The 14,749-nt window shown below is 35.4% G+C and overlaps 2 protein-coding genes across 2 annotated transcripts; both read right to left on the bottom strand.

Annotated features, from left to right (window-relative positions):
- Window positions 1-130: 130 nt before the first annotated feature.
- TRIADDRAFT_51973 (uncharacterized protein) lies at window positions 131-4,347 on the bottom strand (the record flags this gene model as incomplete). The annotated part of the gene is made up of 5 exons (XM_002108692.1): window positions 131-199; window positions 298-511; window positions 2,232-2,285; window positions 3,346-3,555; window positions 4,211-4,347. 5 exons carry the CDS (start codon window positions 4,345-4,347, stop codon window positions 131-133), a joined length of 684 nt encoding a protein of 227 aa, XP_002108728.1.
- A 4,117-nt stretch (window positions 4,348-8,464) lies between these two features.
- Window positions 8,465-10,443, bottom strand: TRIADDRAFT_18721 (expressed hypothetical protein; the record flags this gene model as incomplete). The annotated part of the gene is made up of 5 exons (XM_002108693.1): window positions 8,465-8,629; window positions 8,761-8,948; window positions 9,087-9,240; window positions 9,972-10,162; window positions 10,266-10,443. Coding segments are annotated over 5 exons (876 nt in total), but the record flags the coding sequence as incomplete, so codon positions are not given.
- Window positions 10,444-14,749: the final 4,306 nt, after the last annotated feature.

The raw sequence follows: 14,749 nt of genomic DNA on the forward strand, positions 1-14,749 counted from the left end.
GGTACAATAACAGGCAGACACTAGCCATTTTTATGAGTAAGTTCATACCGAAAAGAGTAAAAGACTAAAAGTATATAAATTACAAATTAGCAAAGGAGAAGGAAAATGGAGGTAAGTTTGTTGAAATGCACTACTCATTCGTCAAAGCAACGGTGCAGCTATCCAAATACTCTCTACAATTAGCCGCGTACCCGTAGCGCTAGATTGACAAAGTGAAGTGGTCAGCAGGAAAGAAGAATAAGCAGATGAAAAAAAACCGACTAAAAGAGTGAATTGTCCATGCGGTATCGAGCTTACCTCAGTAATGTTATCATAGTGTCCTGTAGCTTCTAAAATCAAATGCTGTCTAAAAAGGGTAAGATTTTGATCGCTATAAGATATCGTGGTATCATTATTTTGGTTTAAACCAGCATCTTTTAATAAACGAGTGAATTCCGACAGTGCCAAGTGTTGCTGGCCATTGCTTGTCCATCTTGGATCGTATTTTCGATAGATGTAATCAAGAAATTCTCTATCGTAACCAATAGAATGGCAAAAGGTTATGGTAAAGTAACTCATAAAGAGAACAGCAAGTAAAAGTTTCAATTTCATCATGACTGATGTATCGCAGTGGATTGGATAGAGTAATCTTTGAAGTTAATCTTGTCCCTCAACGAGCAGCAATTTTCAATCGACCTCAAGCTACGGACTGTTAATTTTATTTAATAATGGCTATTTTCGACCATCATGCTTTGATTATACAGTATAGCGTAACATATGAGTATGGATACTGTCCAGTCTCGACGCCGTCCAGTCCTGGTACAGTACGGTATAATTATTATTTTGATCGACATCAATAGATGTTGACTGGATAAAAAGAGTAGACAGCTGCACGTGTTGTGATCAGTAATAGTATTACCAATTGTAAAATGGTTTTGACCAGCGCTACATGTATCACTGGCTGATAGTTTATGTTGGAAACTTTGAAGAAATAAAACATCACAAGCCCATTGCTCAAGGTTGTACTGATTTATCAGCATGGAATTTATGCCACATTGAAAAGTCCATTGCTTTTAAATTGAAACATATAATTTAAGGCAACGCCATAGCTGAACATCTTTCAACCATTATAATCATCGTAATTTTATTTGACAGAGTTTGCCACGCCTCTGCATGCTTGGTTTTTACTGGTTGCAATGTGATGAAAATGGATGCCGCCCAGTATACAGTATTGCAGTCGTTAGCGGACTATACCAGCATTTAACGAAAAGGTCACGCTGCAACAATCCTTTGATGTTGTTCTCACATCGCACTGGCATACCATACAAGAAGCAGCCATTCAAATGGTTCCAATCGGCATCCAACTGTCAATCATTCATTGAAGTAGTACTTTTGTAAGGTAGTTGCGCCTATGTACCCATCATCTCCATGGAGGCAAGAATAGAGATCGATAGAATCAGCCATTTTCCTATCGTGTCTAAAAAATAAATTTGTAATTAGTAATTGACGCGTTGGTTGGTGCCCCGTTCGTTGAGTGGGGTCGTTTTCTACTGCAGTTGTATTGGTAGAATCGATCATTGCTGAGCTTTTGCCAAAAGACACACACAAAAAATCGATCCAAATTTTCCAATAGATACTCCATATACAGTATAATACAATATAGTACTGCGTTCTTGTATGGCTATCCAATTGATGTTGGCCTTATGCAAATAGACACAAAAGGAAAAATTGACCTCGACCTTTTAATAGACGTACTGTAGTAAAGTAGGTATCGATCAATCGAATAGGACTAATAGCTGCCACGTTGTCAATAAATACTTCTTGTAGATTCTAATCCCTCAACATGGTTATCAGTTAACCGGTCAGAATGAAACAGATGATGTTATCACTACCCGTTCTACCAACCAACGAATTATCCCGTTAAGTGAAATTCAATGAATTGTCTAGCTTAATTCTAGATTGATCCATACTTTTATTAATATTACTAGTAGTCTAGTATTTGTACCAGGTAAATTTTATTGGATAAAGTTTGGCAGAGTACTTTTTAAAACGTATACAGGCGTAGGGACTGGTAATGATAGAAACTTCTTGACTCGAATACTACCCTGCGACTACTTTCATCGCAATCTTCTGAATGCTTTGCCATGGAGTATGTCTTGAGAAATCCAGTAAAGAGTGTACATTCAATTAAACTGTAGTCTACAGTACTGCATATTGATTGACCCACGGTCGATTAACTGATTGACTATTACCTGCTATCGTAAGCAGCTCTTCCGCGAGAAATAGAATGGTTCATGGCTGTATGACTAGAATTAAGAGGATACAGTACAGAAGAATGAAATGAAATTTGTTGCTGTGCACTCCATGTTTTACTACGGTAGCTAAGCTCAGACATTCTTTCAAAATGAGGCGGTAGAGCAGAGATGCATAGCGATGTGTCATGATGACTTCTTATTATGGATCATTTGCATTCCAATAAAACACTACTGTTCGTACTGTAACACATGATGAGAATGATGTCTTTGAAGAAATAGCATTAGTCTCCTTCTACAATAGCTTGTTGGTCGTATATTGTAGTGCATAGTCTCGATCAATTTGACAGAGCTCAGATCAAGTGTATTAGAGAGGTTGACAAAATTTTACCATGTAGCCACAGGTGATGAAAATGAATACAGTACTGCACTGTCGATGTGACTACTAAGAGAAAAAAAATGCACAATCATCACTTGTAAAACTAATTTTTTTTACTGCACTACATTGGTCATTCAATGTCATTGAAAGTGCATTTGGATCCATTGGATTGAATGAATCCCTCCTGCATTCCTGCTATTTTTTTCTTTTTAATTTGCCTAAAAGGTTTCATTCTAGTAATTTATTCCATGGGTGATCAGGCCAATTATGAAGTGAGAAATGGCAAACGTTGATAACCCTCAATTAAACTACGGTTGTACTTACTTTCAATACAGTGGGTAAGGTACATCAGTGGACATAGCCATGATACGATGACTTGATCAGGTTGGAGGGAAATGATTTCCAAATAAAAATGGAATAAGTCAATGGTCCAACTTGGAAAGGTATTTCCACTTCCTATTAGCTTTCCTCGCTCCCAAAATGAATTTGCAATAGAAAGAAACTTTCAATAGTGTTATTCTATTTTTATACCTGTCCAACGTTGATATTTTCCCATGATGACTTTAGAGCTTTGCGGCCTTGATGAATGTTTTGAGAGGCTTGGGTAGTGCGTTATACAATACGCTAAAATACAAGACATGATATAGAATCTTCACCGACATCGTTATTGAGTACCGTTGTCAATCATCGCAAAGGACTAACGAGAATTGGAGATGCATTGCGAGCATTTTGTACCCGAGGTAAGGTTCCATACGGTACTCTTCACAATACGAAATAATATCACATCTTCGCCAATGGCGTGATTTACTATGACATCCCTGACCGCAATGCAGCACTAGTGCATTGCGGCCTTTCATCAAGTCTTTGCGACCTTCGTCGGCTAAATCCAACTTGGAACTCGTCCCTTTTGTTGATGCTTTTAGTGCACTGCGGTCGTCAAAAGTCCTTTGCGATCGACAATTATGGCAAGCATGTTTTCATCCTTTGTAAAATGGTTTTACAGACTGGATGCCTACTTCACGAAAGCTGCTCTAGGCCATGACTGAAAATTGTACTATGCTAGAATAATTCCTTTCTGATGTCTTGCTTGACTTCACTTTATTGCATGCGTTGACTTGGTAGTTCTTCTTCGGAAGATGATCTGCATGGAGATCTTTACAGACTGGATACCTAATTAACATGACTGAAAATTGTACTATGCTAGAATAATTACTTTCTAATGTTTTGCTTGACTTCACTTTATTGCATGCGTGACTTGGTAGTTCTTCTTCGGAAGATGATCTGCATGGAGATCTTTACAGACTGCATACCTACTTCACGAAAGCTGCTCTAGGCCATGACTGAAAATTGTACTATGCTAGAATAGTTACTTTCTGATGTTTTGCTTGACTTCAATTTATTGCATGCGTTGACTTGGTAGTTCTTCTTCGGAAGATGATCTACATGGAGATCTGCATACCTAATTAACATGACTGAAAATTGTACTATGCTAGAATAATTACTTTCTGATGTCTTGCTTGACTTCACTTTATTGCATGCGTTGACTTGGTAATTCTTCTTCGGAAGATGATCTGCATGGAGATCTTTACAGACTGCATACCTAATTAACATGACTGAAAATTGTACTATGCTAGAATAATTACTTTCTGATGTTTTGATTGACTTCAATTTATTGCATGAGTGACTTGGTAGTTCTTCTTCGGAAGATGATCTGCATGGAGATCTAGCTGCGTACATCATAGGTAGCTAATACTATATTCAATTCAATCCATTCTATTTTTAATAGCTAGTAAATCAATCTACATCGTTGCCGGATGCCTTCCATTATCATTTATCAATGCTGACTCAGTCGGTAGCCGCGTACAGTAAAATATCTTTACCAAAGCTGAGGAAGCAGTACTATATCAAGGTTTAGCGTTAAAATAAATCAATATCGGTCTAAGACGGAGTAATCTAGGACTATACTACACGTTCTGCAAGTGCTAACGATCATACATTCTCTATTCTGAATGATGAAGCCACCGATGATAGCGTGAAAATTTTGAATTTGGTCATGGAATAGCGATTGAACCAATGCGTCAACATCAACTATCACCGTACACACAGTATTCACAGCGTAAAGGCAGCGAATACTGGAAAGAGAAAGGGACAGGATACGATCGTTGGCTAGCGATGTGTAGGCCGACTTTTTGGCTGATCATTTCAAATGTACATTACTGACAATCCGTACTTGTATTCTAAGTACACGACAGAACTCCAAATCATCTGCTAGATTGGTCTTGCACAGAAACTTACGCTATAGTTTCGCTTATATTAGATTGAATGTGTAACCGTAACGGATCAATTCAAAAAAGGATCCCAGTCTTTGAATTGCAAAAAAAGGATCAATTCGATTAGACGTCGGTCTAGCAGAGTAGAGCAAAACTTGCTAGGTCCGTCTAATCCAATTGATCCAGTGTAACAAGACATAGAGGATGAGTTAAACTAAGTGTTGCTCGAGTTTTATAAAGCAAACTTATGGATTGCGGCTGGATAATGTCGAGCAAAGCAAACAGAGTGACTGTCCTTTAAGTTAATAACGACACTAGAGATGGTAACTACAGTATGATGACACTGCTATGAATGCCTATGATATTCCGCCGGTTCAAAGAACGCGTAGCTCTGTACTTGATTTCGGTAGCGAGTACTCGCTCGCTATATGAGTATTTCATGGACTATGCTGTACGAATACTCGTACTTGTACTTTTTACTTTACATTATCTATTTAATTTAACCATTTCAATATTCGACGTATCATTTTATTACAGATTGCGTTTAAAAGGAAAACTTTGGATCTACTGCTACCATAAGTCAGTATAGCTTATGCTACACGTTTATAACATCCTGTACTTCAAGGATTCTCAAAGTTAAAATCCCTACTCTATTATTTGCTATCAAATTATTCTGTTTCAAGCTACAATACGACATACAGCATCTCCTGTCGGATAGCGTCATTTACTACTGTACTATACTAGGCTGATATTCAATGACATGATCACGAAATTGTTCTGTTTCCATCTACAAAATGCGAAATCCAGTATCGGATAACATCATTTACTACTGTACTAGACTGTTATTCAAGGGCATCATCCAAATTATATGCACACGATTTAAGTTTTAAAGACTGAAACTTCAAGTACAGTCATGATACCTACTCCTACGCTTGTATTAACTACGTCTTAGCAATCTATCTTAACTCAACATCAGTATTTTGAACGACATAGAAACGTCGCTAATCTAATTGGAATCAATCTGTTCTCCGTTAGCACTTTACGCTAAAGACTGGTCATTGAAGGCTGTAGAAATAATAATTGTTGATAAAAACTACCTACAATAGTGATGTATATTGCCTGTAGCAGATTGTACAGTTGCAGTATACTGCACGTGGACGTAAGTTAGTGTCCATGGCATCAGTCAAACTGCTGTACTACATAGTACGTTTACAAGTGGAGTAAAAATGCCATTATTTTGTCTTGAAATACTTCTATCCTTTTGCTTGAGCTAATTTTGACTATGACGGACTACCATATTCAAAATGATTTTAATACCATTCATTATTTTCAATCAAGCTGCAGTATTCCGTTCAAATGATACGTTTGAATAATAAGTACTTGCTGTTCGATCGACATCGAAGCTTTCTGTATTATGCACCATTGCTAAACAACTGATCTATGGCCGATTGATGCTACTGATGGTCTAGGATACAAGTAGCTGTCTTTGCCATAGATTATACTGTATAAATTATAACATAGTCATAATTTTGTATTCAATCCATTTCCTGTGCTGTACAGTATACGCGCATACCCGTAACTACTATTGACAGTAAAAATATTATTACACGAACAAGATTTCAATAGAATTGTAAGTAGGGATAAGAGTGATGGATGTTTCCACTTCAGTAGTTTCTATCAAGTTCGCCATCATTGCTATTAATTATATAATTATAGTCGTACACTTTGGTGCATGAGAAACTATATCAAGTATTGTTAATATGAATTTTTAAATATGGGAACGATAAAATTAGCTTTGATGCGACCAATTATATATATGGCAGATATATACGCATTAATGTAATGAACAAGTTAAAAGTTATTTTGATGTACGTTTAAATATTAAAATTGCACTATGCCGTGACCGCTGTATCGCCATTCTTTCAATGACCAGATCGTGTTTTGATCGTTTTTTTATATCGTATTTATTGGTAACAGTAAATAAAAAATTGAACACAATATTAATGTTTTGCGCATTTGAAATGGCCGATGAAGCGTTGAAAAGCTTACCATGCCACATTGCATATCATAGATATCGATGTCCTGCTGGCATATTCCTTAGGTCTTAGTTTAATGCCATTGCAATCTAGGTAACTTTTGCAAATATGTATACCGTATGTAACGTTACGATCCAATGAGATAATCATAGTTGGAAACGCTCATATAAATTAATATGGTATTTCGTACAGTTAATTTATGCTGTAGTAATACATTACAGGATAGAGACTCGTCGATTACATCTAATCCCAAATTTGTAATATAGAATTAAAGTCTCGATAGGAACTTTACGCCTTACAATGAATTGGTTTATAGCCTTTTCATGCTACTACGTTATTATACTTTCGAAACACACAACTACTGTAACTAGTCGAAATCACTACACACCTTTCAGTATCTTCATTTATTAAAGCAGTACGATTTCGCAATGTGTGTATATGTACAACGCAGTAGTCATTGCAGCAGTTAATATAAATTTTACTAAAAATTTCCTAAGATTATCACCTCAGATTTAGTTAGGGCAAAGAATGGTATTATGCTCAAGCTACGAGTAAGTAGAAAATAAAATTGAGTTACCAATCCAGGGAAAATTTTATTCTTTTCTTAGCAGAATCTACAAATTATACTCCGCAGTTGAAATTTTATAAGATTAAGTAACGGACTACTTCTATGAATCTATCGATAGGCCACCAGCACATTACAACGAGCAGACGATGAATGTTAAGATTTTTATTGAGAGTTATTTATTATTTTTAATAATTTTATTTAGTAGAAGAAAATAGAAAATTTATGTTACAGGTTACTTTGTAAGGATAAATTGCAATCGATTTTCATTCTTCCAATCCATGTTATGTTAGTTAGCAATAGTGAATAGCGATTACATTCGTAAATTGTAGTATAATTGTATCAGTAGAAGTTCTTGACTTTGGTTGTATACTCGTATATTCAAAACTAAAAATTTTTAGCAAAGATTTAACCTAATATCATTTTATTATCGCATGATATACCCGTATACCTTACGAACGATAAACATCGTATGATGTCGTCTTTATAAAGCGAGCTTTAGTACATTTCATTCAGTAAAATGACATTCTATTTTACAGATCATTTTGTTTGGATTGCTTCGTGCTAGAAGATCGGCATTATTCACCGTAGGACGCATACACGACATAAAAGCAATACGATTAAATAGAGAATTAGGTGGGATTGTGTCATGAGTACAGACCCATGAGTTCATGATCGAAGGTCTACATTCTCCACAGTAGATAGCACATTACACAAGCAGAAATTTTAAATTTTACAGTTCAGGATTATATCGTCCGTCGCGGAGGTCTACATTTCTTACCGTACTGCAGACTATGCACATAAAGTATAAAAAGTTTATAATTAATTTTACGAGAATTGCGTAGTCATCAAGGTCTACTTTTTTCACTGTACACGTTGTAATAAAACAACAACGGAAAAAAGGGACAGGAAATGATTATTTGATCAATTTTACTTACTATTAATGAGCAGTAAAATTTAATCTTCTTTTAGGAACAACTTCTTCAAATCTGAATGTCATTTTCATAAACAGCTAAAACAATCATTATTCCGAATCCAGTTAACAATCCAATGTTCTGTATAAGGAAAAGGGACCAAAAACTTGATTTCTTCGCCTTTTTTTCACCGTTATCGTCTGACAGTTCTAGTTGCTCAGTCATTTCCGGTAACTTGTAATATTAAAATTGTTAATTTAATTATAAGAGTAAGTAAAATCGGAATTATTACACTATCTTTACTTATGTATAGGTAATCCATTTATGATTATATACAAAATACTTTTAATTTGCTATTGGCTCACCATTGCGGCTAACGATATATAAAGGAATATCCCAGCAGCAACTCCAAATATGTACTGACTGGCAGCAGGATCTTCTCCAATTAAGATGCCAAATGCCAAGCCAATAAAGCAGGTAGAAGCACAGAAGAAATTACACATAGCGGCTCGCTTTACCGACATTCCGGAATTAACGAGGATAGCGAAATCGCCTTGACACGAAAATATTAAATGTATGCGATTTACACAACATAATTAAAATTTCATGTTGATATACGAATTTCAGTTTATTCTAAAATTATGAATTTGTAGTTAAGTAGATCGAGAGATTAATAGAAGTAAATTGTTACCGAGTTCATGAGGGACTTCTTCGCAAAGTATGGCGATTGATGTACTGATTCCTTGGGGTATCGAAGTTTTAAAGGCTGCACCCATAGCTAATCCATCAGTAAAGTTGTGGAGGGCATCACCAATTAATATCAGCCAAGCAACACTTGCAATCACCTTGGGTTTTTTCTTGGTCACCACCTCAACACCTTCTATGTTAAAATAACAGCACAGCAATACGATATATTAATGTCAACCTTGACGTAAATTAAAATAAATCATCAGAGAAGATAGGATTGTGGATTAAGGGAGCTAGGTCTACCTTCATTTGTTGTGTCAGGATTTCTAGTATTAATTTGATAAGAAATACTATTCATTCTGACAATACCAACATCTACGTCCTCTTCTTTACTAGCTAGGTTAGCGTTCTAAACGATATAGAGTATCGAGATGTGAGAATTTAAACAGGTATGAGGCTTCAATAATTGATTAATAATTCCTTAATATGAGCTTGCATTAAAATGGATAAATACGAGTATGATGTACAGTAGTAATAATCTTGATAGTTGTTTCCTTGACCTACCCTTAGTTTTGATAAGTGTATAATTAGCTTGTCGAAAATATAAAAAAAGTAGATTCCACCTAGGACAGCAATCCCTTTCACTAGCTCCTCGTATTTTGTTTTCGGGTCAAGTCCAAGGTTAAACGCCTAAATAGAAGTTGTTCAACGAATTAGTGATGAATAAAATAATCTGAATTTAAAATGTATACAAGTCGTCATTGCTTATAGTGTACATATACAGTACAGTGTATTTTCAGTATCATAAAATGTTTGGAAGGTATCGGATAGATTCTATGAAAAAATTAGGTTATAACAGTGGTAACCATACTAACATAATGATACTCACGCCTGGAATGAGATGTAATACAGCGTTTCCAGATAAAGTACTGACAGCGAGTGCTATCATAAATATCATTGCTTTCTTATACGTCGCTCCATTCATGAAAGGCAGTATAGCAGCTCCGAGGACAGATCCCAAACAAATAATCGTTGTAAATAGAATGCCGAATCCCCACACTACAAGTAGAACAGGGAAATCTTTAGTGAATAGCATTACTGTCGTATCACTATTTACAGTAATTGATTGAAGAAAGAGCCGGCATTCCTCTTGGTAAAGGATGCATTAAACATTGTTACTTACTTTTTACGAGGTCTTGTGCTTTGTTGGAAGGAGGAGCAAAATACTTGGTATTATTTTTACAAGCTTTACTCAGAACTTGTTGTAGAATGGCTGGGCATATAGATGAGAATTGAGAATACGAAATGCCATACTTCTCCTTAGCGTTTGCAATAATAAAGAAATCTCTGGAGGATAGGCACTAGAAGTAGAATACGCGTATATTATTCTGAGATAGCTTTAGCCAGACTCGAATGAGTAAATGAAAAAATTTAAAAACATTTAAGACTGTCAAATCAATCAGAGTCCCTTAATACTCGTACAGTAAATACTCGTAAGTACAAATAATAATATTTATCGGTGCATCCAGTCAGACAATGGTGCAGTGATATCAAGAGAAATTTATGATTTAGGTACGTATACTGAGTTTGTATGAAACAAATTTGTTAAATACAGATTATGATATTGATAGATTTTTATCGTTTCTCACTTACATACTGTACGCTGTATAGTACTATAAATATATCTTGCTTTTAAGCCCTTTCAAGAAAATTACCTAAAATCTACGGAATTTGCGCGATTACTTTTGAAAATATTTTATTTGACATTTTGTACCCAAAGTTGACTAAAATTACGGTACTTAGAACAGTAAAATAACAAAAGAACTTGTATCAGTATTCACTCTGTAAGATTGGGAGAGAAGTGAAGAAAATTCCGTAAATATATTAAGCCCATTTAAGAAAAGTTGACTCTTATGCTGTATAATCTACGCAGGTTGCGATTATTTTTATTTCAAATTTTGTACCACAAGTTGACTGACTAAATTACTTTGGAATACGTAGTAAGATACAGCACTATGGCAATCGAACTTGGATCAGCATTGCCTCTGAAGGATTCGAAGAGAAAGTGAAAAAATTTCTGCAAATAAATGTATTGCTATATTGACATTGAATTCAAGTTAAAAGTAATGAATAATTCATAATCATTTATACAGTAGTCGTTTTGGGATATTTATGCATAAATCAGCATGATTAATCATAACTGAGTGTACTGTAATATCATAGCTATTGTATAATGTACAGTATGCTGTAAACAACAAGGGGTTCAATAATTAGAATTAATTAATATAATAAGGGTTGCAATCCATGTACTGTATATTCACCACAATAAGGTAATGCATGAGCACGGTAATCAATACTGTACTTTGTACACAATAAATTACGTACATAAAGTTTCCGAAGTTTTGATGATGATCAAGCGCAGGATTCGCATGGGACATACAGTATATACTGTATTATCACAGTTAGGAACTTTCGAAGATTTGAACGATTGCATATGCACGTTGGGGATGACCGTACTAATTATTTTATACTTTAATTAGGTGGCCTTACTGCAAGTTTTGCATGCATAAAAATTAGGAATAGAATGACACCGCAACAATTATACTGTCATTATTATAATAACTATGAATGTGAATATCTAATTTGGTGAGTAATTTTTTGGACTATTGCTACCATTAAAACAGCGAAAAGCCTTCTATATCTACTTCACTGTACGTCGTACAGTACAGTACAGTATATCCACATTTTGAATTGGGGCCTACTTTATACTACTATTATCGTGGGGGTACGTCTTCCATATGACTTCTAGTTTTACTGTAATGAGTGGTGCCATAAGCATCCCATTTCTTCAATAAAAAAAATTATTAATGAAAAAATAATAATGATGCCGTAATACAGATCATAGATCGACCTTAAAATACGACTTGACTTATTGGTTCACATCTACAGTACGATAATCATGAATGGAGACAGCCACTGGTTCGCTGGGGTTTACATTTTGCAGTTTCTTGTCCTACAGTATTTTACTTATCAGAAATAGGCGCAGTACAGGGTGTTAAAGGGTGTTTAAAAAAGTCTTGTAAATAAAAGTGAAAAAAAATGTGACTTAAACTGAGCTACAAAAATGGCTGTAGCATACAGCCATAATAAATACGTCTATTTTCATCAAAACATTGTGACTTGGCAAGCAAGCTGTACAATATGCTGTTGAGTTTTGGAATCGCGAGTATGGAGTAGAGTGAAACGATAAAATAGTATATACTGTACTGTTGTACAATAATAGGCAGACACTGCCATTTTACGCTAGCAAGTTAATACCGAAATGAGTAAAAGTATATAAATGACAAAATAGGAAAGGAGAAGGAAAATGGAGGTAAGTTTGTTGAAATGCACTACTCATTCGTCAAAGCAACGGAGCAGCTATCCAAATACCCTATACAAATTACCCGCGTACCCGTAGAGCTACATTGACAAAATGAAGTGATATGTAGGAAAGCAGAAACAACACATGATAAGATCTACAAGAGTAAATTTAATTGTCCAATGTTTATGTGGTAACGAGCTTACTTACCTCGGTAATGTTATCATAGTGTCCAGTGGCTTCTAAGATCAAATATCGTCTAAAAAGGGTAAGATTTCGATCGCTATAAGATACCCAGGTATCGTTATTTTCGTTTAAACCAGCATCTCTTAATAGACGGCTGAAATCCGACAGTGCCAACTGATGCTGGCCATTGCCTCTCCATCTTCGATCGTATTTGTGATAGATATAATCAAGAAATTCTCTATCGTAACTATTGGAATGGCAGAAGGTTATGGTAAAGGAACTCATGAAGATAACAGTGAGTAAAAGTTTCATGTTGATCATGACTCATGGATCGCAGTGGATGGATAGAACAATCTTGGAAGTGGATGAAGAAAATCTTGTCCGCCAACTAGCACAATCTACGATTGGCTTCAACCTACTGACTGATAATCAATTGTGTAGAATAATTAGAATAGATATCTACTATTATTATCTACACGCGTATTACTATACTAGACTCGACAAAAGAATGGACAGCTGTACATCTCATACAATAATATTGGGTTCAATATGGTCAAAAAGTAGATAGTAAATGTACTCAGTACATCGTGGATTGGTGTGGAGGACTGGCGTGGTCTTGTCTGCGTACTATGTCCTGTGAGTACAGTACAACGATCGTGCGATGTTGTTGTCGACACGTCGCACTACATGAAGTTGTCATTCAAACGGGTCAAATGGGCATCAAACTGTCAATCATTCATTCACTCGCACTTTGGCGAGCGAGCGGGTTCAGGCGCTAACGGTTCAGTATGTAATATGAAGTGAATGAATATGGTAACGTCTATTCTGTACCCATCGTCTCTATTCAATCAATAGTGAGCTATCTTACAATCGTATCCAACAAAATAAATTAGTAATTGGTAATTTATTCAATAGACCAATAGCTGCCACGTTGTCAATAAATAAGTCTGGTAGATTCTAATCCTTCAACATCATTTTAAACATGACTATCAGTTCACTGGTCAGAATGAAACAGATGAAATCATTACAGCAGTTTTACTTTTTCGTTATCGCCCACCCGTTCTTCCAAGCAATGACTTATCCCTTTTAAGTGGTTATCAACATACTGTACTGTGACTCAAAATACTTCCGTCTGAATAAGGACTGGTAATGATCGAAACTAGCGTCCTTAATTTGAAACATCATTATCAAACATGATAAAACATGATTATCAGTTCACTGGCCAGAATCAAACAGATGCAATCATTACAGCAGTTTTACTTTTTCATCATCACCACCCGTTCTACCAACCAATGACTTATCTCTTTTAATTAATTAATTGTGTACCTTAATTGTATATTGATCAATACTTATATTACTATTACTAGTACCAAGTAAATTTTATTTGATAAAGTTTAGCAGAGTACCCTCTAAGCATATAATATAGATCAGATCATCCATCGAAAAGAGTTAACAGCCCCTAAAATCAAATAGTGATAAGCGTCGATTTATCAGATGATAACAACATACTGTGACTCAAAATACTTTCGTCTGAATAAGGAAGGACTGGTAATGATCGAAACTAGCGTCCTTAATTTGGAGTTTTTTAATAACCGTCAGTCACTCTGATAGAAACCTCTTGACTACATCACTACCCTGGGTCATGAGTTGCAATTTGAAACCGTCATTCTACGTGATAGAGGTTTGTAAATTATTCGACCGACAGCAGTTGTTAGTTTCATCTAAATCCTCTGAATGCTTTGCCATTTAGTGTATTGAGAGAAATCCGGTCAAAACTGTATTCAATTAAGCTATACTACTGTTACGAAATAATACAGTCGTTGTAGACATAGTATCGATAAGATCTATCATATTGAATAAGCCTGTTTATTCGGTATATTTCTGCAGTTGTTCTGTAATGATGACGATTAAGTCCTAGATAGCATATCTAAGAAAATAAGTTGTTATCTTATTATGAATAAGATAAGATTGTCGTTAACATTCATGGTATGTCCGTTATTGCACATTACTGGTAATTGTCTCTTATATATAACGGCTCCTAACGCATAATAAAGTTAATTCGGTACTTAAGCTCTATTGGACTCGTGATTGTTCAGTACTCAAGCCCTACTGGACTATTA

Source organism: Trichoplax adhaerens, genomic scaffold (assembly GCF_000150275.1).
Source record: "Trichoplax adhaerens TRIADscaffold_1 genomic scaffold, whole genome shotgun sequence".
In the NCBI taxonomy this organism is placed as follows: domain Eukaryota; kingdom Metazoa; phylum Placozoa; class Uniplacotomia; order Trichoplacea; family Trichoplacidae; genus Trichoplax; species Trichoplax adhaerens.